The 27,091-nt window shown below is 37.9% G+C and overlaps 1 protein-coding gene across 2 annotated transcripts in view; it reads right to left on the bottom strand.

The window, feature by feature from the left end:
• LOC122846007 (protein jagged-2-like) overlaps window positions 1-27,091 on the bottom strand; it is an 88,243-nt gene that overhangs the window by 23,988 nt on the left and 37,164 nt on the right. For both annotated transcript variants that reach the window (XM_044142647.1, XM_044142648.1), the window contains exons 3-9: window positions 19,545-19,602; window positions 12,640-12,894; window positions 11,956-12,016; window positions 2,197-2,327; window positions 1,934-2,053; window positions 1,716-1,829; window positions 118-231 (exon numbers count right to left, since the gene is read on the bottom strand). In XM_044142647.1, the coding sequence (XP_043998582.1) occupies window positions 118-231; window positions 1,716-1,829; window positions 1,934-2,053; window positions 2,197-2,327; window positions 11,956-12,016; window positions 12,640-12,894; window positions 19,545-19,602 (853 nt within the window). The remainder of the gene's footprint in view (window positions 1-117; window positions 232-1,715; window positions 1,830-1,933; window positions 2,054-2,196; window positions 2,328-11,955; window positions 12,017-12,639; window positions 12,895-19,544; window positions 19,603-27,091) is intronic.

Below are 27,091 nucleotides of genomic sequence, written 5' to 3'. Positions count from 1 at the left end.
GCTGAAATGGCCAAGCTCTTTCTGAAAGCAGTGGTGTTTTACTAGGAAAAGCAAATCATCTGTTGGTATGTGTCTGTCTCAGGATGACCAGAGACAGAGACAATAGGGACAACACACCAATCTGGCAGGTCTTTCCTGTCCACTGCACAGGGCAGAGGCACTCAAAGCCGTTCTCCATGTCGATGCAGGTCCCTCCATGAGCGCAGGGGGCCGAGGCACATTCATCTGTGTCTGAAATGTAGACATACAATGCAGATGTTATCACAAGACCCGCCTCCGAGCCCTAATTGTTTTTTTCTAGGTTGAACTGGGAACACTAAGAAAATCTGTGGGAGCCATTGAATCCTTTAGGGCTTTCTATCTGTCTGTCAATAAAGGTTCAGATATCTCATACATACAGTTCATAATTAAACTTCAATAAAAAAATATTGGGTTAAATAACCTTCTGCCCCCTCTTCAAATCTAACAAACTGGTATCAAGCATTGGGGCTATGCTTCTGCTGGTTTGGACAGTAAAAAGTTTTGTTTGTGCTGCTATCATTGTAAAGATCAGAGGTCATCATCAATATCTTCAAAGCAAAAGCAGCACAAATGAAAATTTTTATTGTACAAACCAGCACAAATGTAGCCGAGATGATTGACACCAAATTTGTTTGATTTTATGAATTTGAGTGGGTTGGGGAGGGGATGGTTGACCTCTAATGACCTCGGGAAACCTTTTTATTAATATCTTCAAAATGATAGGCACAAAAGGCATTTTTACTGCACAAACATAGCACAAACAGTTCACATCAATTTGTTAGATTTGGTGTTGGCCAAAGGCTGGTTGACCTTTTAACCTTTAAACTTTCATTAACATTTTCAAAGCAAAAGCAGCAAAACCAAACATTTTTGCTATGCAAACCAAACAAACTGTCATGTTCCGTGTTTTTCTGTGTATTTATTTTGAGTTTCTGTGTCTGAGTTTCCATGTTGTCCTGTCTCCCCTTGATTATTATGAATGTCTCATTCCCTGATCTTGTGTATTTAGTGTCACCTGCGTCTCTGTGACTTTGTCGGATCCTTGTCGGATGCACCAGTCTGTATTTTTGTCCATTCGTGTAGCCTGTTGCTACCAGTGCTGAGCCCTAGCTTTCCGCTCAACTGTGCTGCCAGGTTTTTTAGACTTTTGGAATTTATTTCACCATTAAACATTCATTTTTCATCTCATCCTGGTTCCACTGCGTTCTGCCTCACGACTTCACACCTCACCACTTCTCATCCTGTTTCCACTGCGTTCTGCCTCACGACTTCACACTGCAATTCATGACACAAACGTTTTCGAGCGGATTGATATAGCTTGACTACCCATGATCGCCTAGTGACTGATTCTTGCTCTGCTCTAATTTATGCTGCAAACAGTCAGCTGTTTTTAGATATGGACAATTTTGGAAACTTGATGTTGCCTCTAATTTTGCCTTTGATTAGGGCGTTTGAATCAATTACTTTTAACAACTACAAGCAATTATTTTAGTTCTCCTAATTGGTTGGTTTAAAGGGAATATGTAATTTGCATAAAGGACATTGTTCTGACCCTAGAAAGTGTTTTTCATATCAGACTGCTCTTCATTACACAGGCTGCCACCAATGAAAAGCCCCTGCCTGATGATCAGCTCTTTATGTCTGCTCCTTTATTCTAAATTGAAAGGGAACCAAGCATCTCTTCTGCCTCTCACCTTCAGCACAGGTTGGTCCAGACCAGCCAGCAGGACAGTGACACTCAAAACCTGAAGGAACTTCATGACAAGTCCCTCCGTTGGCACAGGGGTTAGAGAGGCAAGCGTGCTCCGCTAGAGAGACAGTTGTACATGTTACTTCTGATTTTTTCTAACTTTCAGGAATTCTGTTGCAACAAAACAGTCATATTTGATTTGGGTATTAATAACATACTCACCAATCTCACAGTTTTTGCCAGAGTAGCCATCAAGACAAGCACAGTTGTATTCATCTGGCTCTGTGTTCATGCAGGTTCCTCCATTCTTACAGGGCTGATTGGTCCCACAGTAGTTCAGGTCTGGACACCAGAATCAGTAATAAATTCTTTAGATTAGAGAGAAACTTTGTGCTGTTGCACTTCTGGAATGGGACATGGACATATTATCTATTTTTGAATAGCAAACATAGGTTTGTTTAAACAAAAGGTTAGAGAAACCTGACCTTTATCACAGAGTAGCCCACCCCAGTTCTTCTCACAGGTGCACTGCCAGGGCTCAGTACAGGTACCGTGAACACATCCCGGGTATGGGAGGCACCTGTCACACAGTGGGCCATCCCACCCATAGTTACACCTGGAACACATTGGTATTATTATTAGACATTGTGCACCTAAGTTGTAAATCTATGCATCTCCTCCAGAGTTACCATGGACATCTATGCTCTCCTTGCCAACTGTTTTACTTTAGGTGAACCTCCATGTTTTGGTACGTCTGCAGGTGCTCCTCTACATGTCCAAGTAATGGACTGAACAGATGATCAGAGCTTGAGATGTTGTTTTAGAACCTAATTAATTACTATGAAGGAGATGGAATTAAACATAAACATAGAATACTATCCTAAGTTTATTTTACAGTTGTTGTTTTTCTTGTGACTTGTTAAAGTAACAGAAACTGCTTTTTTAAATGCAACTTAACAGGGACTGAGTGAATTCAACAACCCGATCTGTTACTGTATGATATCAGGTTAAGAAGACATTGTGCATGCTCAGAAGTCCAATCTGAAGTAACTTCAGTCATACAGAATGATTTTTTATGAAGACATTTTTGGTACAAAACTAGTTGTAGAAGTTAAAGTTTTTGGAAAAAAATCCTAGAATAGTTTTGTAACTATAGATTTATTTCAGACACATTTCTGTATTTTTTCAGAAATATAAAAGAGCAGTTAAACCTCTTCAAATTCTTAAGTACAAGACACAGATTGTATTCTTTTAGTCACACTCAAGTCACACACTCGAGTCACTAAGGAAATCTTACACTTACAGTTTTGCCCCAAATCAAACAAAACACATGGTGCAATGCAAAACAAATTCACATACGCGAGTCAGAAAAAATAACTTGTGAATATTTGTTGTCTGTTTACTCTATCTATCAAATTCTAGTGAAAGTCACCTGCCATTTCCTTCTGCCTGTATTAATGTGAACATGTAGAGACCCACTTTTCCTACCAATTTGCTCTTTTGTGAATATTGTTTAACATTGCGAAGACCAATGAAGAAGATATGGTTCAGGTGTGACCAGACACTCATAGAAGTTCTATCACAGAAAACTGACTGTCTTATTTGCAATTTGGGTTACTGAAATATGCAGAGTGAGGTGACAATAAATGCAACAATAAATACTTTCATGCTTTACGAGCAATTGCTGCCAGTGAAGAGTGCTGGATGAACTCTGGTTTAAAATAACAAATAATGATGATCCTTCAGAGTGTTTTAAGTTGGTGGTGGAGGCCAAAGATCAACAGAGAGAGAGTCAGACTGTACAGACAAGTGCTGACAAAGCAGAGTGTGACCACTGTAATATGCTTCCAGAAAATCATCATCAAACTGAGTGACAGTCTCTATTTTTAGAACAGGGGACAGTTCTCAACAGACACTTTTATTTTATGTCTCTGTGTGTGTGTGCATGTGTTTATAGGACTATCTTTTTTCAAATTCAGATTTCATTTGTTGTTTCAGCTCTTGATTTGGATCCTATTGAAGTCTGAGATGGTGACTTGATTGAAAGTTGCAGCAACTTAAGGCTGCAGTACACCATGACTCAGAACAGCTCACAAATATCCATCATTACTTTTCAAATCTGTTTCATTAGTTTGTTTTTTTATGATTCTGTAGAACCACATTTGAAAACTAATGTCTGACTTTTCTTGGTTTATTTTCAATACATTTTAGCATATTATTAACATTAACATTATTAACATATTATTAACATTTTTCAACTTATGTCCATGGCCATTGTATGTTTTTGGTCATAAACAGCAAGGAACCAACAATCTTCTCCACTAACAGCTAACAATCTTATACGTTACCACGTAAAAATGCATCAACATAATGAATCTAATGACATCGAAAAAACAAGCACTTGAAGGAGTTCGGCTACATTGAGGCTCAATGTAGGAAAAAAAGGACATCCGGAGCGGCCAGATAGCAGGTAAAACAGTGCACAACTACCAACACTTACTCGGATTAGCATCACGGTCAGAAAGTTAAACAAATAACCCGAAAAATAATTTAAGTCTTCCAGCTAACGGTATAAGACCCTGGTTCTGCTCTTGTTCTTGGACTGCCTGTACTCGCTACTGGTGGTAATATTTCACAGACGTAGCATTGCTCAACCTGTCCCCGCAGTGAACTCTCACACTGAATGTCTGCTTAACGCTGCAACATGTAACTTAAACAAAATTATTTTAGCGTTGTATTAAAACTTTCGCTGTCCTACCATAAGACAGATAATATCTGAATGTAATCAATCTCCTCTGCCTCATCCCTGTGTTCTGCAGAATTACTCGGTCAGAAACAGCCAATCAGAGGCAGCATTAATCAGCTAGCCATGCTATCACAAAGTTTTGATTCAGAAATTTAGGATTTTAATGCAACCTGCATTTGACTTTGAATGAATGTCTCCTTTATTACTTGACATTATTAGGCAGGTTTATTTGACTAATAATTTAGAGCCTTACTTTTAAGTGTTATTTTCCCGATTGCAGGTTTTTCAGTTGTCCTTTTGAATGAACAGCTGCTGTATTGTGCCTGAAAGTATTTTGCATATTTATGTCAAAATCTGGCGAATTTATTGCCAGATAATTTTTTGATTTTGCCAGATCACTCAGTATCATTTATATCTAAAGCGAAAAATTAACAGCCATTCCAGGCAATCGGCAAAGATCAGTAATCAGCAGAGATCGCCCTCATGGGTGATTGTTATCGGTATCCGCAGCAAAAAAGCTGATCGGAGCATCCCTATGAGAAAGTAACTAAAAAGGAGTAAAAGAGTAAATGAAGGAGGTGTAATTAAAAACTGGGAGAATTAATGCTTGAACAATAGACCTGGATTAACGGGTTGCAAATGTGAGGAGAGAGCAGAAGGCAGATTGAGGAACGAGACAGAGAAAGAAGAAGTGACAGGGGGTAAGGGAGAGTACACTGGTGACTAATAAGTTAAAACTCACAATTCAAGATTAATGAACTTGAAAACAATGTTTAGAAAACCTGTCTCTCATTGTTAAATCAACTTCATGAACTTTAATTTCAGAATTAAAACCAATACAAGTTTCTTATAGACTTAAATTGGATTTTTGAGGCAGCAAGTGAACTTTGATTTTCAAGTTAAACCACCTACAAATGTTTTACAGAGTGTTTTTAATACTAAGAAGAATTTGTGTGATACTTTATATCTGTTGCTGATGCACCTGAATCTCCTTTTTATGTGATAAAAAAACAGCATTGTTTCTATTCTTTTCTTTAACGCTGGCTTTGTGGTGGAAGCTGAGCTGAGGTCAAACTTGGAATGACCAGTTGGCTGTGTGGAACAAGAGTTTGTCTTCTTGAAGGGGAGGCCTGCGCAGGGTTAGCTAATCTGTTGGTTTATAGCAGCTCTCTGTTATTTCAAGGCCACTGGGTAACATTGCCCCCACCTGTCTTGTCATTTCTCTGTCAGGTCTATTTTGGGAAGGATCCACCACCACCCCCACCTCCTCCATCCCTAACCCTCTATTTTGGAGTGACATGAAACACTCCAAAATAGATGCTGATCAAACAGAAGTGATATAGAGCACTACAAAGTAGCAACAGGGAGACACTGTAGTCCTCAGGTTAATCACTGCTGCTTAATGATGACCCATAACACTACGGATTGACGGTATAACTTGATCAGATTTTATTAAGTTTCATGCCATCCGTAATTCCAGTCTCTTTAAACACATGTCCAGACAGTTATGTTTTATGCACATCCTGCACAGGCAGCACATAAATTCATGGATCTTGAAGTTGCTCACATTTTGTCATTTTTTTTATTTTCCTGTATTTTATCAGGAACACCAAGTAAAAACTATCTGTAAATTGGAAGGAAAGGAAAATATGGTTATTGAAAATGTTTACATATTTCCAGAGCAGTGATGTCGGATCACTTTTTTGAGTAACGAGTAATCTCACAAGTTGCTATTTCAAATCCAGTAGTCAGACTGCAGTTACTTGTCAAAATCACTTGGCGTTACTGTCCTTTACTATTTTCCTTTTGGAATTTAATTGTATTTACTCTACGTGTCTTGTCCAGTGATGGCTGTTTCTATGCGACAGTGTCAGCAGCGACAGAAATGTAAACAAAGGAGGGGGATGCAATTTTGTTGGTGGAAAAACAAGAACTATTTTGAGTTTCTGTCGCCAAATCCGATTATTAAAAGCGGCTTTGGGCTTGTTTTTTCTTTTTTTTTAAGTTGCTTGCAAATTGGGCTGCACTTTTGGGCTCGTTTTTGAACGTGAAGTTGCTCCTTTGGGCTTGAAATTAAGCAGAGACTCATAATAAACTCCAGAATGTGTCTGACATTCAGTTAGTTTTAGTCAGGCCTTCCAGGTCCATCTATTCCCGGATGATCCGTCTCACTGTGTCTTTGTTAATGTCAAGTTAATTTATTACCTGTGAATTATGTTGCATTGTGCTCCAGGAACTTGTAAACATCGACACTAATATGAAAAGCGCAATAAACCTCAAAACAGCCATGAATGAATGAGTCCGTAAAAATGTGCAACTAAATGCCATTATAATTATTAATATTAAGATACGTGTCACAAATCTGTGAAGCAGCTATCTGAATTGTGGAGCCACAGGAGGAACGCTGTGTGCTGCGCTCCGACACCAAACGCAGAGCCGTAAAGCACAACCTGGAGGCTGGGGGTAGAGGTGAGGGCTTTAAAATCCTTCTTAGAGTTTTCCAGACGATAGTGGAACACACAAAAACCCACACAAATTACAAACATTTTGTTTTTGACTATTGTAACCATTAAAAAATCTCATCTTCAGTTCAGCCTTATAAGTGGAGATACATTGTTGATATTACCATTATAAAATAGCTTACAATTAAGTAATGGCAAAGCTCCTTGTAATTTTCACAAGTGGCAGAGCGTTGTTGTTATAAGCAGCTGCTGAAACCAAAAATGTTACTTTTAATGTAACTTAGTTACTTTCCAAATCAAGTAGTCAGTAATCTAAGTTACTTTTTCAAGGAGTAATCAGTAATCGATTAAAGTTACTTTTTCAAAGTAACTATGCCATCACTATCCAAAAGAAAGCAAATACCCCTCTTATGAACACAGAAAGCAACTACCTTTAAAAGTCAACTAATTGGTAAACAAAGAGCAACTGCACGTATAGCAGCAGTGGTTCTGGTTCTGGTTCTGACCCCAAAGGTTTGTTGAAGATTCAAGCTCAAACAGCATCATGACGACCAAGAAACACAACAGACAGGAAAGTTGTTCAGTTTAAAGAAGGGTCGGGTTCTTTAACAAACAAAGACTGCACATTGTTCTAAACATTATTTTCACAGTGAAACATGGTGGTGGCAGCAGAAAGCTGTTGGGATATATTTCTTTACCAGAGACAGGGAAGCTGCTCAGAGATAACTTGCATAAATGAATGGTTGTCTACAAAGCATAGGCTCAGAGAGTGTATGGAGTAATAATGTAATTATGGCTGTTAATATTATCATTATTAAAAGCCATATAATATAATAACTTGGCAATAATATATAATACAGTTTTGGAGTATTTGACTTTGTGTGACATGAAATCCTCAGGCAGCACACTAAAGTCTGTGTCTATAATGAAATGTGAAACAGTTTTGAAGGCCATGTACCTAACCTTTCCAAGATGCATGACAACAACCTGTATAAAAAAAAAATACATTGTTCCATTTACGTAATACAGTTATATCAATTTCCACAAAATTGAGTAATATTCAGTATATAAATGAACCTTTATTGTATTTAGTAAAACTCATAAAAAATACTTTGCAGCTCCAACTTTGCTGATTTAAGTTTATGTGGCAGTCAGTGAATTTTGCTTTACTTATCTAGTTTTAATATATATGGCAGCAGTAGTCTTAGTTTGATTTACTAAACTAAGACATATCAACAGTTTCCACAGTTTCGTTAAGGAAATTCAAATCACACCATGGTGAGCAAATAATTTTGTCAATATAGGGTGAGTTTGGGAGTAAACTCATGTATTCACGTATTGGTGCACAATGATGTGGAATTTGAGTCAATATCAGTGTCATTCATTTCCAACAAAATGTAGACATGAGAGAGTGATGGTTATTTGTGATGTCCCATTAATCAAAAAAAGTGGCAGTGAAAAGTTTAGAATAAAAATAAATAAATAAATAAATAAATAAAATAAAAAGTTTAGAATAATAATTCAGAAAGAAAAAACTAAGGAAAGTGAACATGTGCTGGGAAAACTCATTTTCTATAGCATGAGAAAACTGTAAGCCATGTTCTAATTTTTCCTGAAGCAAATTTCTGTAAGACCCAGCAGACCCAGAAGAAGGCCCTTTTTCTGCATCTGTTTTGATAAATTTAAACAACGACCCAGAAATCCATAATAAAGAAACTCTTATTCTCTCTTCTCTTTTCACAGGAGTCAATTTGCGTGTGTTTTCCCTCATAGCCAAGGAGCTTCAGATCACATGTTGAGGCACATTCCTGGGTGTTCCTCTCTCTCCACCAATCCTCTGGCCATTTTCAGTGAGAAATGTCAGCTTCATTATTTATGTGTTTAACTAAATCAAACATGCATCTTTAAAATGCCCTAACCCCTCCTTCTCACTGCTCTCCTGGCATTTCCAAGCTCTCAGCACTGTTACCTTTATTTGTCTGCTGGCAGCTCAGTGTCTCTGCATTGTTAAAACAGAACTTAAATTAACTACATCAATGTACATCACCACAGATTGGAGCTTGAAGAAAATAATGTAAAAGTTGTACATCAAGTCTAGCATCACACCAAGTTCACATAGCCCAAAAATATTTACCATTAAACTAGTGTCTCGGAAGGTGCTACTGAATTGTTTAAGATTTATTCATTTCTTTAAAGTTAGACAAATATAAAAACTCAAAAATAATCTTCACTAGAAAACTATAGGCTAACTACTGACTCTTTAAAACATGACAAATGAAACCTTTACTTTAGTTGTGTATCATCTCTGCGTCAGTCTTGTGTATTATAATATTTTGCGAGCTGGATGTATCATTACAGACTACATAGCCTATGTCTGAGTGCTTCAGCACAAATACATTTATTTTGCTAGCGGCTTCTATTTTGTGTTTCAGTCAGGAAATGGCAAGAAGAGACATGGGAGGACTATGCTTTCTGAAAAATAAAGATATTACCTCATGAAAGCAACTTTAATAGCATGCGACCACACAATTAGTGACCTATTTGCAGGAGTGGAATGATGCACCCAGCTCCCAGATGACATTTAATCTGTCATAACATAATATTGCTTTCAACCAGATTTTTTGTAATATAATAATTAATCATGTTGTTATATTATAATAACACAGAATATAGTTTATTGTTAACAAAAGAAAATATGTTGCAGACAAAAAGCATGTTAGAGAATCTGTAATAAGTGTTGAATAATTCAGTTAGTGTTTGAGTATTCCTTGAGTAGATCTCATTGACTCTTTTCTGCTTTTCCAATTTTAAGAAAGTCCTAATGCCAATGAAAACCTGGCAAATGCTCCCTATTTGTGTCTTCACAAATAGAGGAAAGGTTTAAACCTCAAACTATGTTGTAAAAATCTGTTTAGTATAAAACAATCCTGTTTATTCTACAATTTAAACTACTGATAATCAAATATAATCCAAACTTAACAGAAAATATTGAGTTTTTCTATCGAGAAAAAACTCTCAAGTAGAAACAGATGCCAACTTCAACTTTAGCAGCAAAAGATTAGCCAGTATCATTCGTCTACAGAGGATGCAGAATGCCAGCACATAAACGGTTTAAAAGTGCTACTTCAATGCTTCTTCATCTCAAAGAAGAACTCAGACTAAATCGCAACACTATGCCACCTGCTGTTGAAAATGGAGAACTCCCTCTGATTATTTCAGCAAAAACAAAAAAATCAAATTTGAAATTCTACAGCTATGTATTTACTAGGTAATAGGGATGCTTCAATTAGGTTTTTGCAGTTGATTTCGATCACCCTTGAGGGCCAATCACTGCCGATCACCGATCACCTGGATTGGCTATTAATTTTTCACTTCATGCTACTATGCTACTATAAAGGCTATGTGATCTGGCAAAATTGAAAAATGATCTGGCAATAAATTCACCTAATTCACCTAAATTCAAATACTTGAAAGCGCAATACAGCAGCTATTCAGTTTAAAGGACAACTGAAAAACTTGCAAGCAGTAATATAATATTTAGCAGCAAGGTTCTGAGTACCCTAAATTAAATGAGTCAAATAAATCTCACAACACTGCCTATATCATGATATCAAGCAAAAAATTAAACATTCATTGAACGTCAAATTCAGGTTGCATAAAATTAAATAGTCCTGAGCTACTAAATCAAAACTTCCTGAGAACATGGCGTTGTTTTGTGCTGGCTCTGATATTTCTGAGCTGAGCTGAGTTCTGCAGAATGCCAGAAGGAGGTAGAGGAGCTCGATTTATTTTTATTTATTTTTTTCCCTTAGAGATTATCTGTTTTATGGGACAGCGAAAATTTTAAATATTTTGTTTGTCTAAGTTTTGAAGCTGTTTTCTACAGCTTTAAGCAGGTGTTCGGTGTCAGAGTTCACTGTAGGGCGGAAAATGAATGGCTCTCCATATGTGAAATATTACTACTAGTAACGCATAGTGGCGGATCAACAACGAGAGCAGAACTAGCGTTTTACACCGCTAGCTTGTTGACTTAAATTATTTTTTTGGGTTATTTGTTTAGCTTTCTGACCATCATGCTAATCCGGGTGAGTGCTGGTAGATTGCGCTGCTTTACCTGCATTTAGTTCCAACAGTACAATATGTTCTTGTCAATATTGTCAAGCTTCATTAACAAGGTGCAAAACAGGACAAGGTGATGAGAGCTACAAGTAGTCATGGAGGACGACAGAAAGGGAAGAACCAAATCATGTCTGTCTTATTCTAACTGTGTGTGTGGCTGTATGTGGGCATGCGTGCGTGTGTGTGTAAGGTGTATTTGATGCATTGTGGGCCCCATTTTCCTGACACATATTACATTGTGGACACCCACTGCTCCTTGGGGGACCGAAGCCTGGTCTCCACAAGGGGAAATTATGATTTTGGAAGTAGGGTTAGGTTTAGGACTAAGGTTGAGTTGTGTTTAAGGGTAGCGTTACAGCTAGGCTACCCTAACACTAACCCTAAGTCCATTGACTTTCCATTGGAAGTTAATGTAAAGTCCCCACAAAGATAGCGTGAGAAACGTGTGCATGCGTGTGTACGGCCAGGAGCTGGCCAGCTTCATGACAGGAAGCAGAGCTGGGGTCTCAGAGCATGAGGGGCACTTTGCAAGATTAGGAAGAAGAGTGACACTGTCTAGGCTGCATTAGAATAGAATAGAATATACCTTATTGATCCACAAAGGGAAATTGCTTATTTGTTGAAAGTTACTTCATCTTTGGTGATAAATACAAAATTTGAAAAAAAAAAAAAAAAAAAAAGAAAAAGTATCTATCTATCTATATATATATATATATATGTATATATATATATATATATATATATATATATATATATATATATATATATATATATATATATATATATATATATATATATATATATATATATATATATATATATATATATATATATATATATATATATATATATATATATATAGATATATATATAGCAAACAGGGACAAACATACACATGCATAAAAGAGCTGACTTACTTGCATTCCCCAGGGGAGCTGCAGGTCCCATGTAACGAGCTACATCCCTGTTTACAGATGGCTTTAAGAGAAAAAAAGAAAACATATTTTTGAGTTAATAGAAAGATTCCTACTGATTCCTACTATTTTAATTTACAGAAAACCCCAATATTGCTCTGGAAATCTGAATTTATGTCTTTGATTATGGGATGAAGTTGCTGTCGTTTTTGCAGTGGATGGGAAACAAACTGTGAAAAAGTTGGGGGTGCTATTCAACACTGACAGGCGTTTGGAAGCATTCTTCAGATTCTTCTGAAGTGACACTCTACATGAACTTCCGTCAGCCTCTGTGCTTTTTCCAAAATGGCAAACAAGGAAGTCAGATCTGACTTTGGACATGTGACCAATGACCTAAAGAAGCATTTCTGTGTAGTTTTTATTCTGTCCAGCTGCTCTACTTATGACTCTGCTATTTTTTGTTCCACTTCTTATGAATTTCTTAAAAAAGAAAAAAAAAAGAAAGAAAACCATCCACTCCTAATTAGGGAGACAAGAAAAGTCAAAGTGAAGAAAATTGTTATTTTTTTCTTTATTTTTATGTTAAAATTTTGTTCATTGAGCTGACTTGTGTCCCAAAATTTAGAAGTATGTTTTTAATTTGCAACTCTATTGCCTTTTAATCTGTATTCTTCTGTATCTGCTCACCTGTTTTGCAATCTTCTCCATCCCAGCCTTCAATACAATGTCTCTTCCCAAGATGGTCACACACATAATGTCCAAAATAGTCGTCACGGGGACGACATACGTTGTTGCATCTCATGCCATAGTAGTGTTCATCACAGCGCACACGCATGGTGTATTTAATTTTGGCGATGAAGCTTTTATGTTCTACTGACTGCTTCCCCTCGCCAGGATTAATCTTCCCCTTGTAGATGCTTCGCTCAATCAGCAGCTCATCATCTGCAAACAACAAAAGTAAAAAGAAATTAAAATAACACAATTTGTTAGATATGGAGGTGAATGACAGGAGGATTTGTTTGAATGAAAAAAATATACAAATTAGACTTTACTTCTGGTTATACTTGTTATATAGCAAATATAATTATTAAACTTGGTACAAATAGGCAAGTGTTGTTGGCATAGATAATTATTTTCTGATCTTAAAATAACAATGTAAGACTTTTTAAGGCCATAAACTACCCCATAACAAAGCTGGCATTGAATAAACTACACACCTTGTTTTGATTTCAAGAGAACATATGCAAAATCCACTTTTTTAGCCTCTGTCACCTTCTCCTTCTTTTGTGTACTTTGAGTGTCTAGAAGTGTAATTCTTTATTTATTCTCTCTCAGTGCTGCTTTGAGGACTCCTGGTTTAAACCATCTAAACCTCTGAATGACATTCCATTGAACAGGTCTGTCTGACTCCACCAAATAAATTCATGGAGCTTTGGAAAATGCCAGTTGTTAGAGCACATAATAAGGGAGGGCAGGGGGGATCTCCTATCAAACATCTTCATCTCCATATTTCTTCTACAAGAATGTAGAAGAAATAAGTGGAGGAAAGGGTGGAAGAGAACAGAAAAATGAAGGAAACACAGAGGGTGTAGCAGCAAGGCCTGTGTTAGCTTGATAACCAAAAAGTGCTTTCCTGCTCAGTAAAAGGCTTTTCTGCCCCCTCCACCATCTTCCCCTCTCTCAGGATATTCGGCCCTGACTTCATCGGAGCCAAAAAGGAAATAATATGAGACGAGGGACAGGCAGGGAAGGGCGACATAGGAAAGGCACTTTAGCTTGTTCTCAAGGAACAGAAACACCCTTAACCCAGCGGGTTTGCTCCTGTTGCCCTTATAGTCATTTCACTTGAGTTTAATTACAGTCTGAGCACTTTTAATAATGCTGTACGTTTTTTCTTAGCTGCAATAATGTCATTTTCACTGATGTTACTGCTCAAATGTCTACTGAACAACATCCAACCCTAAAATATAAAGTAATGAAAGCTGCTTGTGACAATGTACTAATAACCAGGTTTTTAAACCTGAAACTATTATTTCTTTGTTACATTATACACAATACTGCAAGACTTCGAGCTCTGACCGAACTGTGCAAGAACACAGTAGACAACACAGTAACTAACTAGACAACCCATCCAAAAACCCAAAGTGTAATTTCACCTAAAATATGGCAGACAGGTTTATGACCTGGTTGTGTTGTGCAAGTAGTGTGATGTGATGGTACCACTGCATCATTAGTTAGGAGACATACAAGTGGGCAGCATCATGCTGTGGGAAAGCTTTTCTTCAGCAGGCCAGAGTTGATGAGAAGGTGAACGGTGCTAAATGCAGGACAGTCTTGGAACAAAGCTTGTTAGAGGCTGCAGAAGACTTGAGACATAGGTGACTCTAAACATACAGCCAGAACTACAACAGAGTGCTTTAGATTGATGCCTATTAATATGATGGTTCAGTCAAAGTCTAGACCTAAATTCAACCAAGTATTTGCTGTAAGACGTGGAATGTTTTTGATCACGGAAACTATGGTTAAATTAGACTGAGCTTGGTGTATTTTCCAAAGAGAAAAGAAATTTCAGACAGATTCCTGAAGACCTGCATTTGGAGCTGCAGCCGTCTGGATTCATGGAGGTATGAAATGCCCATCACAAATTTTTTCAGATTTTCAGTTGTTAGACATTTTGAAAACAATATATCTTTATTCTTTCACATCAGTGTTGCACTACTTTATGCTAAGCGCCTATGAAATTCCTATAAATAACATGTAAGTTTGCAGTAAGGTAGCTTGCAGAGCCTCAGTGATGCTTCTTATGCTCAGTCCTGCAGTTCCAGTGTCAGTTTTATAGTAGAAACATTTGCATTTAGCATTCACAGTCTAGCACTATGAACCATAAGCACAAAATAGGAAAACAAAATTGCAGTAGATAAACCCAAAAACTATTAATGACATTCATTTCCACATCAATTTCAGAAAAGTAGCTCACTTAACCACAAATTCTGTTTTATAGTGTGCAGAATATGACACCGAGCTTGTATGCCTTTCTTTGTTTAACATAAATCAGTTCCTTCACAAAAAGTATTAAAAAAAAGACTATTTTTTTTTTACTGTCCTATTTTATTGAATCTCGCTGAGAATTAACACATTGCCACAGATTTCAGTTACACACCCACCACCTGAAACACGGCTGTTCATCTCCAGCAATTAGATATAAAAATATAGACCAATCAAGAACTCTCTCTGAAGTGGAGGAGCCATACTAAGAGAGGCGGTTGTTACTAGGGAGAGCAGGCGGGGGGTTAGCAGGGGGTTCTTAAGACCAGCTTACATAAACAGTGAGGGGCACCAGATCTGAGCAGCTGATCATGTCGAGATCAGCACAATGAAACATTAAAAGGAACATATTTTTAAAAGCAGAGAGCAAAACGTCTTTAGGTCCTAGTGAAGGGCTTCGTTGGGGATCTCCAGCTCTTTGGCCCCTGACTTCTTTTAAAATTGTTGTTTGAGATAGAGCTGAACCTTGACCTGGAGCCAAGGCTTTTACCTTCGCATAACATCAGATGTTTCTCAACAGCTGAAACTTTTTCTCAGTCAGGCTATGTTGGAATTCAGAAACCAAGTGTGTAGAAAGGATCAAATTCAAGGCTGTATGTGTTCATTTCAGTTCAAATCACTCTACTGCTATCAATGGCCAATATTTACCCTGTGTGCATACAAATATGAAATACACAGCTGAATGAATGAATTACACCATCTAATCTAATCACTGTGAACCTTGATTGAATTTGCTCGTTCAGGACCGTAACAGCGTGGGGTCTAACCTTTCATACTCTCTTTTATTTCATATACCAGGTGTGACAGTTAAAATAATTCAGGGTGAACACCTGGAATGGAAAGCTCTGCTAAAACATTACTCATGCAACAGTGAATCAGCAATAAAAACAGTTTGATTTAATTTTGTAAGGAATCTTATTCCTGTTGCTTCACTCTTACACTATTTAGCAGAGTAGCCATGTTTTAGAGAAGCCTTGTTCTTTGAAGGTAACCTCAGTTCAAAAAACTGGAAAGAAACTTAGCATAGTAAGCTGCATTTACTATTAACTATTTTCACTGTACAAACTTTATAATAGAACCATGTAGGATACTAAAAATACTATTCATTAAGGCTACATGTCTGTATTAAAGTTTTTTTATTGACTTGATGTACTGCAATGGACTGGCAACCTGTCCAGAGTGTATTCTGCCTTTCACCCAATGACTTAACATTCAGGTTTGTTTAAGGTTTAATGTAGTCATATATTCAAACCTAGTCATGCTTTTTTTTATTTATTTATTTGGTTTTGTCTTAATTACTTAAATATTATTAGCAATCTGGCAGCATTAGTCTCAGTAGCATCAGCAGACATCTTACACACATTATATAACGGAGCTGTATTCAACATTAATATGTAGGATGATATCATCAGACCTGTGCTGGCACAGAACCAGAGGATTCATGTTGGGCTCTCGGGCAAAACAAAACTTCACTGCAACGTCATTAGATACCTTTTCCTCTGCACACCTGGGCAGATGAGAACTTTCACTCTCTATAATTATGATACCACATCACTAATGTAGGCTCCACCTGCATATGCAAACTTGATTCTACAGGTTTCTACCTGCTCTCTGACGTATGTCAAAATCATTGCTGGAAAATGCAGGAATTCCCAGACACAGGAGGTGGAAATATCTGTGAGCATAACTGCACGCAACAAGAAGGAAAGGATGTGGTTTAAGTCCCCAAGATCCTTATTTAACTGAATAGTCACCCCAGATGGATGAAGCATTTCTACACAAAGTGGGTAGGCTTTCACATCCCTTTCATTTTCTTTAGATTTTGTGACTTTACAATTTTAAGATTATATGTGTTTTATTGGAATTTTATATGACAGACCAAAACAAAGTAGTTTACGAATTGATAAGAAAAGTCCTATTAAATGTCCGTAACACAGTAACACAGCAACATTGTGATTTGTAATCAGCATCCTGATCGATACCTTGAACAACAGCCATTAGCAGCCGTTCCAATTGCAGCTAATGGCAACTCATCATTCTACCAGACTGAAAGGTTTCCCATTCTATTTCATAAAAACTCAAGGTCAGTAAGTCATATAGGATGGAAACCCTGGTCCTCCCAAAGAAAACATCCCCTAAGCAGTCAGAAGGGGTGCTGGTGTCTATCTCCAGCAAACGTTTTGGGCGAAAGGCCTAGTACACCTTGCACAGGGTGCCAATCCATCACAAGGCAACACAGAGATATACAGAATAAACAACCACGCACACACGCAAACACACTTAGGCGGTCATGTTTTTGGACTGTAGGAGGAAGCCAGAATATCCGGAGAGAACCTACCACGCACAGCGAGAACATGCAAACTCCTGCGAACCTCTTGCTGCAAGAAAACAGTGCTACCCACTGTGCCACTGTGAATTAAATATTTATTTATTTAATTTCAGTTTTGTTCTATGTTCAGATCTTTTCCCACATGTCTCCGTTATTTAGGGGCGTTAGAGTAAGTTACAAATGCACACCACACTTTTTCCATTTTTATTTGTTCCAAATTTGGAAATGATGTACCGTTTTACTTCCAATTCACCACTACACATCACATAGTGCTTAATAAAACCCACTCAGGTTTATGGTTGTAAAATGACAACCAGTGGAAGAGTTATGAGTGTGTAGTGCTGACAGACTCTGTACATGAGCTGGGACATGCAGACCCTCAGTCATCAACATGCAATGTTTATGTGAAGGTGGTAGAGCAGGAAAAGAGTGAGTCCATGGCACAGCAGGCCGGGTCTGGGAGCGGCTGGAAAGCTAAGTAGGAATCAAACATCAAAAGAAGGAGCACATCGGGACAGAAGGCCCTGTGGACTGTAATTAATTGCTTAACGAGCTACTGCTAGAGCTAAAGACAGTGTGAGAAAGCATACAAACAGTGAGAAAAGAGGGAGAAGGTGACAGAGGAGCAAAATAATCTGTCTTTTACAAGTCAGAGCAGAATCTTAGGATGGCTTTTCATTTTCTTTGATTTAATGAACAGGAAACATGTTGAGACAGACTCTCTCTTTCTGCAGTGACACCTCCCCTGATTCATCTCAGTTCACTTCACTCATTCATATGAGAAGCAGTTCAAGCCTCCTGGCTTTCTCTCTGTTCTCTTAAATCCTGATCTAAAGGTTTATATTATACATCCAGCTCGAATATATATCACACTGAGTTCCTGGGAACAAGATGAGATTTTAACTACATATCTTGGGAAAAAACTTTTATGTTTTTGTTTATACATAAAAACGTCTCACATAACTTAACAACTATGTTTGAAAGAATCAACAGTCACTGCAACACACACTCAAAAAAAAAAAAAAAAAAATCAAGGTAAGGTAATTTTATTTATCCACCTTATTCATAGCCCCCATGAGGGCTTGCATGATTTACAGGCATGACTTGCGCGGCAAACCAGAACCGCCAATTCTTTACATATTAACAACTCGCTAACTGGCTTTCCACAGTGGTTTTAGGCTATGAAATATGTGGGAACATCAGCTATCACAGCTTAAATGTGGCACTATTGTTTGACCATTACCTACAGCTATTGCGGGGAGGGATGGTGACTTGAAGAAGTAACCCGCACTAGCATATGTAGCTACTGCGCTGACTCAGTTGCTTTGGATGCAGATGCGGGTTTCTTCCGTTGGTTTTTATCCGCACAATGAAATGAGCATGCATGAAGCATTTTGGGTTCTCTCTTCAAGTTTAGAATTTTTAACCAAAACTACGGTGAAAACTACGTTCTTTTGGGAGCACGTTCAAAACACACTTGCACTTTATAACCAAGCTGGTTATAAAGTGAATTAAGGAACCCAAAGTCAATGTTCTGAGTGTCAATCCCAATGTCCGGTTCAAACGCCCAGAGAAAAATTGAGGGGCATAGTTGAAAATATGTGTTAGAGCAAAAGGGTAACATATATGACCCAGTTAATGAGGAAGTTATTCAAAGTTTTTTAAATTCAACCAAATAGTCAGAAAATGGATAGAAATTTCTGTAAAATTTTAAGGTTAAAAAAATTACCTTTAAGTTCAAATTCCCTGACTTCTCTGAAATAGTCTGGAGAATGATTTTAAAAATGGCACTTTAAAATAGATTTTTGCAGACTTAGAAGTTGATGGAGGATTTTGCTTTGCATTACATTTGAAACCCCAAAAAAGAGAAAATCATGTCTGGGGGTCCCTCCAGCTACAATGACCTGATTTCAGATAAGCAGAGTCAGTGGATGGAGAAACTCTTTTTACAAGTAAAACATATTTTTCTCTGTGAATATAAACTGCAAAAACTCAAACTTGGAAACTCCCCTGTGACTCTTTCCAGACTGATGGGAACAACACATATGCTCTTTCAGTCCTTACCAATACTTTTTTGATTGTGTGATAAGACAGACCAGCGAATTATGTGTAGAATCTCACATTTGTTTAACCAAGGTAACATCACATGGCTCCTTGTATCTTAAATTATTACATTTAATAACTTAGAACATTTTGATAAGAACTGGAAGACTCTCACCACTGCCACGTGTGCCGTTGTCCTTATCCCAAGCTTCCACTATCAAAGTGTAATCTTGCTGAAACAGAAAGAGGGGAAAGCAAAGGTTATCATAGTGCACACTAATACAAAAAATGTAAGCATGAATGGACGTAGTGCCACTTCAGGATGTCCGTTGTAAGATACAGACATTTACATGGTGAACAGACTAAACCTATATAGAACGTTACACTAAAAACAGTCAACAATATGGGGCGTGCTGTGGTGGCGTAGGGGACAGCGCAACCCACATTTGGAGGCCTTTAGTTCTCAACGCGGCCGTCACGGGTTTGATTCCCGGACCCAGCCGACATTTGCCTCATGTCTTACCCCTTTTCCTTCCCCCCTTCCTGTCAGCCTACTGCCATATAAGGGACACCAGAGCCCACAAAAGATCCCCTGGTGGGGAAATAAATAAATAAATAAAAACAGTCAACAATATGCCCAACTTAACACATCAATTGGTAGGCATCTTGGCACGTAGTGCCTTACCCAGGGCTCATCCACAAGTGACAGGAGGAATCAAACCGACAACCTTGCAATCATTCTATACACACTGGGACACAATCATCCATGCCTTACTTGACATGCCTTAAATGCAGAAATTTTAGAAACTCTTAAATCTTCTCATGAATATTTTCATACACACATTCTATGGTAGGGCTGCACAGTGGCGCAGTTGGTAGAGCTGTTGCCTTGCAGCAAGAAGGTCCTAGGTTCAATTCCCGGTCCGGGGTCTTTCTGCATGGAGTTTGCATGTTCTCCCTGTGCATGCGTGGGTTCTCTCTGGGTTCTCCGGCTTCCTCTCACAGTCCAAAAACATGACTGTCAGGTTAATTGGTCACTCTAAATTCTCTCTAAGTGTGAGTGTGTGTGTGAATGATTGTGTGTCCTGTATGTCTCTGTGTTGCCCTGCGACAGACTGGCGACCTGTCCAAGGTGTACCCCGCCTCTCACCCGGAACCTAGCTGGAGATCGGCACCAGCAACCCTCCTGACCCCATTAGGGACAAGGGTGAACAGAAAATGGATGGATGGACATTCTATTGTAGGAGTAATCAATAATAATTCAAATGTTGTCTTGCATAATGAATCCTTAAAAATCCTTTTCATTTGAGGTAATAACTCAGGGGACTATCAGGCAAATATTGATCAAGGTTAGACATGTTCATTTCTTTTTTTTTCTTTGGTCACAGAAGCTATAATTTTTTTCTTTACTTATCTTCAGTAATGAGGGGTTCTTTTATTGGACAAGAATGCTATAATAGTAATAATACCTCTTGTAATTTTGGCAAGTGTCAAGAAGAAGATCATTTTTGAAGGAAGTCTTGAGAAGTCCTGTTTGTATTTTATCAGAAGCAGTGGGGAGACAGCAAGTATGCAGAAGAAGCTGTTCTAAGCAGAGGAGACTTTTCAGCAAACTGGAAAAATAGCTAATAAGATCTGGAACTTTACAATTATGAGCTACTTCAAATTGGTAAATATTTTGATGTGAACGTCTATGAGTCATCACTGATGACAGTTATTTTTTAAATCTATTTTTTAAGTATTTTATAAATATATGCTGCCTACTGTTTATCTCCTGTCAAGGAGCCCAGCATAGCTGCACTCAATGCCCTACTTTCCAGAGGAGATGTAATCCATCAACAACTTAAACTCCAAATTGATCCAGGTGCAGGGATTTTTTTCTTTCCCCTTTGTTTTCATCAGCATCTGCAAGCAACTTGAAGATGGACCTTGCTTTCTGTTGGCTGCATGAGTTCCTGGGTAACAGGACTCAAGCAACTGTGAGTTCCTGTGACCCAAGTCTGGTGCAAAGCGACTGAAGGCTGCAGGAGAAGAAACAATGTTGAGCTGCTTGATGTTAGAGACAAAGACCTAAATAAAAACCAAAAATGTTACATGCCTATAGATTAGTGGTTGGAAAATGCCCATATGTTGAATAGAGTCCTCAATCAAATATGCTTTCATGATGTTGGAACTTGTTGCCTCTGGATGTGTCAACAACATCAAGCAGGCTGAAGAGCTGAACACATTTGTACATAGAAAAATTAGGGGGAGAATGGTTTAAACCAAAAAGTGTCAGGTTTTGGTTAGGGCCACTCTGAAATCTTTTTATTTTCAGAAGAAACACATTGGTGAATGCACTATACACAGGTAGGGCAATCACACTCTTTGTTGTGGACGCTATAGCTCAGTGAAAGAGACACAAATGTACCAATTCTCACTCTTAATGAGGTGCTTAAAGAATCTGAGGAAGCACCCAATGGAAGTGGCTATTTAAAAGGAAACTTTTGTTCTATTACATATCCAGTCACTGCAGTTCATTCACTCAGAGCGTGCCCCAAGATAACAGGAGGGCTGACAAATATTGGAAGTAAAATATCAGACATGAGTCATTTGACATAAGGTCAGCTGGGGAAAGTTACCATTCAGATTTGCTACTGACACTAACACAGAGCTGTAATTTGTAAACAATCGTAACTCTGAAAAAGTGTACATGATCATAATCTATATGCCATATGTTGTCACAGAGCCCAGGCCTGAAACCGATGCAGCTGTCACACAGCTTCTCTGCAGTTTGAACTGCTTGTCACATTTCAAGGTGTGTCTAAGTGTGTGTTTGTGAGCACCATGATGGACTGAGGAACAAAGAATCAAGTCCATACTACCCACAATGCAATGGCTATAAGAGTGAACAAAGACAGAGAGGAAATCAGGCATGCTGGGAGAAACCTAGCACCTCACAACTAATCTGCAAAACTCTGAGGGATTTAAGTTTTCATTAGACGGAGAGACACCAACACACTCCTCACTGCCTTCACTTACTTAATGAATAAATTACTGCTTTAAACTGAGAAGGACGAGCAAACAGCAACACACAGTTCTCTAAAGACCAACTGTATGGTCTGGAGCTGCTTCACATGCAGGAAGTTGGTTTATCACATGTTTATAAATTATTGCCTCAGTAGAACTTCTCTAACAGCAGACAAATTAAAAGGACAGCCATCTGATGAAAATCATGTAGGCTAGCTAAATCACGGGCTTGGAATGTAGCAACCTTTAGATGTGCCTCTGCATTAGAACATCTTAATCAAGCACTAGTTACTATCTGGACTAGAATGTGATTGCATGCTTAGGCAGTTAGTCTGCCGTTTGGGTCAGGTGTGTTGGTCCAGGAACACATCTAAAAGTTGCAGCCTTCTTGGTCTGGATTTCACTCCATGGAAGTCTACTGACAGTTTTACTGTCTTCTAAGAAGACTTACACAACTGTCTTCTTATGCTTTTATTCTTTAGTCTGATTCTAAGAATAAGAGCAGGAATGTCATCAATAGGAAAAGGAATGGATGACCTGTCATCCTTCAACTATCTCAGTCCAATGTATGGACTACAAATCCCACAGGTTTGATTAAATTGAGTTTGCAAAGTCAATCATCTACATCTATGTCACATACAATTAAAAGTCATAGATCAAGTTCTATGTGTTCTATGTGGTGCTAACATAACTAGCTGCTACATATTTTAGTATTTACAGCAACTGTTTTGGATTTTAAAGATTAAAATTAAATTCTTTAAAGAAATTTCTAATCTCTTTAAAGGGTTCCAAGGTTCCTGATCAGTAATGAGAAAAACATTGATGTTACAACATGTTTAGTCTCTTTTAAAAACTCTAAAATATAGAAGAAACCACAAGTATTTTTAGCCTTTGAGTTTTAAGTATAGGTATATATGAAACCTATGCTGTGTGAAACATACCAATTGAAAAGTACAGCTTGAAGGCACAATAATATTCCAGCTGCCATGCACTACAACTTTACTCATCAACAATACATTTAAGTTGTTGCGTGGACTTTCCTGTTGCACAATGTTGTGGCATCCTTTATTAGTGTGAAACCAAGACGGTGAAAAGGTGAGGGGACACCTGGCTGTTGTGAATGCATATAATTCTCCCACGCAGCACTCTAATTCTCGTTTCTAAAAAGAATACAGTGTTAAACTGCCAACATGCCTGGCTTATCAAATCTTCAATCATTTAACAAAAAACAACACCAAACAAGATATTGCCAAGAAGGATTGTAACTACCAAGAAATAAAAGTCATATTTTTACAAGTTAGAACTTGGGAAAATATGGTAATTTTAATCCGTTTTGTGAAATGATACTGAATTCATGCTGTCCTAATACCATACAGCTGTAATCTGAACATACAAAAACTGAAAAGTGCCGTGCGTCACTTTTAATTAATAAGAGGTGGCTACTGTAGATATTGGTTTAATAATATATTTTCTTCTGATGTAAAATAATCACATGTGTATGGACACAGATAACATGTGTCCATACACATGTTCTCTGGTAAAACAGTTATTTTCATTACAGCACCTGGCAGTAACAGCAAAAACGAAAAGAAGAATGAGGAAATTGTGGTTAAGGCAGTGCTGCCTTCCAAATAACTGTGGCTTGTGTTGCATCTTTACTCTTTTAACATGTCTAAACTGATGTTTAAGACCAACAGAGACAGGACAAAGTGAGAAAAATATGAATACAAAAATCTCCTAACAACTGTGGTTTATGAAGAAAGTGATAATTGGAACATGAGAAGAATGTTACATGGAAACTCTAAAAATCTAAGCTTTGGAAACCTTTTTAAAATTTCAGCTTCTCACATCCTGATAAGTAAAAATAAGCACACAAGAAAGTAAAGTAGATGCTAACAATAAAGAGAGAAAATCCATTTGCACAAACTCACGGCTACATCTGTCAGACGCATATCCGCTGTCATTACCATATGATTTTATTTAATCAGCAACATAGAATCATGACATAGATCGTCATACACTTTGTTATTAACAGCTTTATCTAGACTGATAATGATCAGACTGGATTTATAAAAGGCAGACAATCTACAGTGCTATTTAGCAAAGACAACTGATTCCCCATGCTCTGTCTTGTCTCTGGATGCCGAAAAACCATTTGACAGACTGGCCTTATCTGTGGGCCACCTTGGACAATTTCAAATTAGGTCCGCAATTTATCCTAATGTTAAAGGTTCTTTATCTAACCTATCTGCAATGCTGTATACTGGTAATCCTTGTTCGTCTCTATTCCCCATACTAACGGGCACATGCCAGGGCTGTCCCCAGCCCCCATTACTTCTTGCCCTCTCCCTTGAACCTCTGGCCCAGAAAATTAGACAACACCCCTCAGTTCTGTCTATCTCAGTCAAGGGCACTGAGCATCGCATATTTTTATATGCAGACGATATTTTACTCTAAACTGGTGACACAGGGTCCTCTTTAACACATTTACCATCCATCTTTGATCTGTTCGGCTCACTATTTGGCTATAAAATTAACTGGAGCAGGTAGTCATTGTTGCGTCTAAATTCAGTCGCAAGAACCCTCGCCTTGCCATCTGGCATCCCAGTGGTGAACCATTTTAGATACCTTGGGATTGACATTTCTCCTTTCATATTTCATATAGCTTCACACAACTGCCAGAGTCAATTTAATCGTATTGATAAAGATCTACAACTGTGGTCAAAACTCCCAAATGCTCTTCAAGCTTGTGTGTCAGTAATTAAGATGGATGTTCTTCCACGTGTTAACTTTTACTCTACAATGATTCCTCTTGCACTGCCAAGGGGTTAGTGGGAAAAGCTACACTCTCTCATATCTCATATTTTTGGTCCTTTGTGCTCCAACCTTGCTTGTATGGTTTATCCTGAGGCCTCCGTTTCTGGGAAACCAATTGAAGAAGATCTATCCAAACCATACAGGCTTCAGGACTTAGTATATTCTAACATACCTCCTAAAGAGGCCAGATCACAATTAGGACCCATAATTTCTTCTCTTCATAGAACCTGTCATTCAGCGTTGAATCACACAAACACCAACCTGAAGTGGCATAAACTATATTTAATAACTTTTCCATCTCTTATCCTTCCCTACGTAGAGGGATAAGGGTGTCAATGTTCTCAAAGACCTTATGAACAATGATGGCCTGCGTTCTTTTAGAGAGCTACGAAGTATATTCTACATTCTTCTTTTATTTACAACTCAAATTGGCCATGAAAGCATACGGTGTGCCATGGGGTGGCCCAAGGCATAAGCAAACTAAGCAGCCGCGTAGGGCCCCACAGCCACTAAGGGGCCCCGTCAGTTGAGCTAATTTTTATTATTTTTTCTTTTGCAATAATTTCTGTCATTATAATATCAAAAGCACACAATTTCACTATGAACTGATTTGTTTTCACAATATAATATATATAAAATAAAAAAATTTCCAAACCATACCATATATATATATATATATATATATATATATATATATATATATATATATATATATATATATATATATATATTTGATAATGTATGTAGAATTTATTTTATTGATAATAATAATAAAAAAAAAAAAAACAATAATAAATTGCTCTTGGAGCCCCCTGGTGACCGCAGTAGGTACCGCACAATTCGCCAGTACCTTGAGCTGCAGTTGCAGAGCTCATCCAAACGTCCAAAGGGGAGAGAGAAAAGAAAGAGGAAGAAGAGAAAAAAGCCAAGATAAAGGTTTGTTTTAATGTGCCTTGGTAATGTAATGTAAAAGATTTGTAAAGCTGCTAATAGAAAATTAGCTTGATAACGATCTGGTACGGTCCAGTTCAACAGCCAAACATTGATGCTAGGGTGTTTGTGTGTGTGTGTTTGATAACATTTGATAACAATAATTTAAACTTCTCAATGTTTGATGATGATCAGACTGCTGATTACAGCCAGTCCACATTGTTAGCAGAACTAGAGGGACCCAAAACCAAATTTCGCTTAGGGCCCTATGGAGGCTTGGGCTGGCCCTGGGTGTGCCTTTCCCATCTCATCCCTTGCAAGAACGTCTTGCCTTGTGGGGTCAGGCACGTGGCATTTTTTTCTGAATTATATACATTTATTTCGGATCCTCGTGCTAGGCTCCCTGTAGAAAATGTTTGGGGGAGAGACCTTTCCCTTACAGGAGATGTAGATTCTGCAGGAACCTCCACAACACACCCAAAAACCATCCAAAGGATGTATTTAACACCCAGGAAACATCATGCTATGAAAATTATCACATCTCCTATTTGTGACTTAAGTACATTTAAGATTCCAGGCTTTTTATGCACATGTATTGGGATTGCCCCAGTGTGGCTGCTTTCTTGAGACAAATTTCCAACACGTAGATTGATATGATTCAAGCTAATATTCGATTATCACTATCTTTATTCTTGCGGAATGACGATTCCATTTTAGAACTTTCCCCTCAACAAAAGTACATGCTGTGGGCAGGCTTCACTGCAGCTAAGAAGATGTTGGCACTACGATGGCAACCACAACACTTATTACCTTGGCAACAATGGGCTAATTTATTCCTAGACATCATTATGAAGGAGAGATCAATGATCAGGATGCACGAGGCCAGCCAAAAATGAAGAGATAAATAAAGAGATTAAAGAATGCAACATAATTTTATGTAACCCTCTTAACATGTGGCTATAAGTG

This window comes from Gambusia affinis, linkage group LG16 (genome assembly GCF_019740435.1).
Source record: "Gambusia affinis linkage group LG16, SWU_Gaff_1.0, whole genome shotgun sequence".
Classification (NCBI taxonomy): Eukaryota; Metazoa; Chordata; class Actinopteri; order Cyprinodontiformes; family Poeciliidae; genus Gambusia; species Gambusia affinis.
Note: the sequence above shows the minus strand (reverse complement) of the source record. Positions and strands in the feature narration are given on the sequence as shown.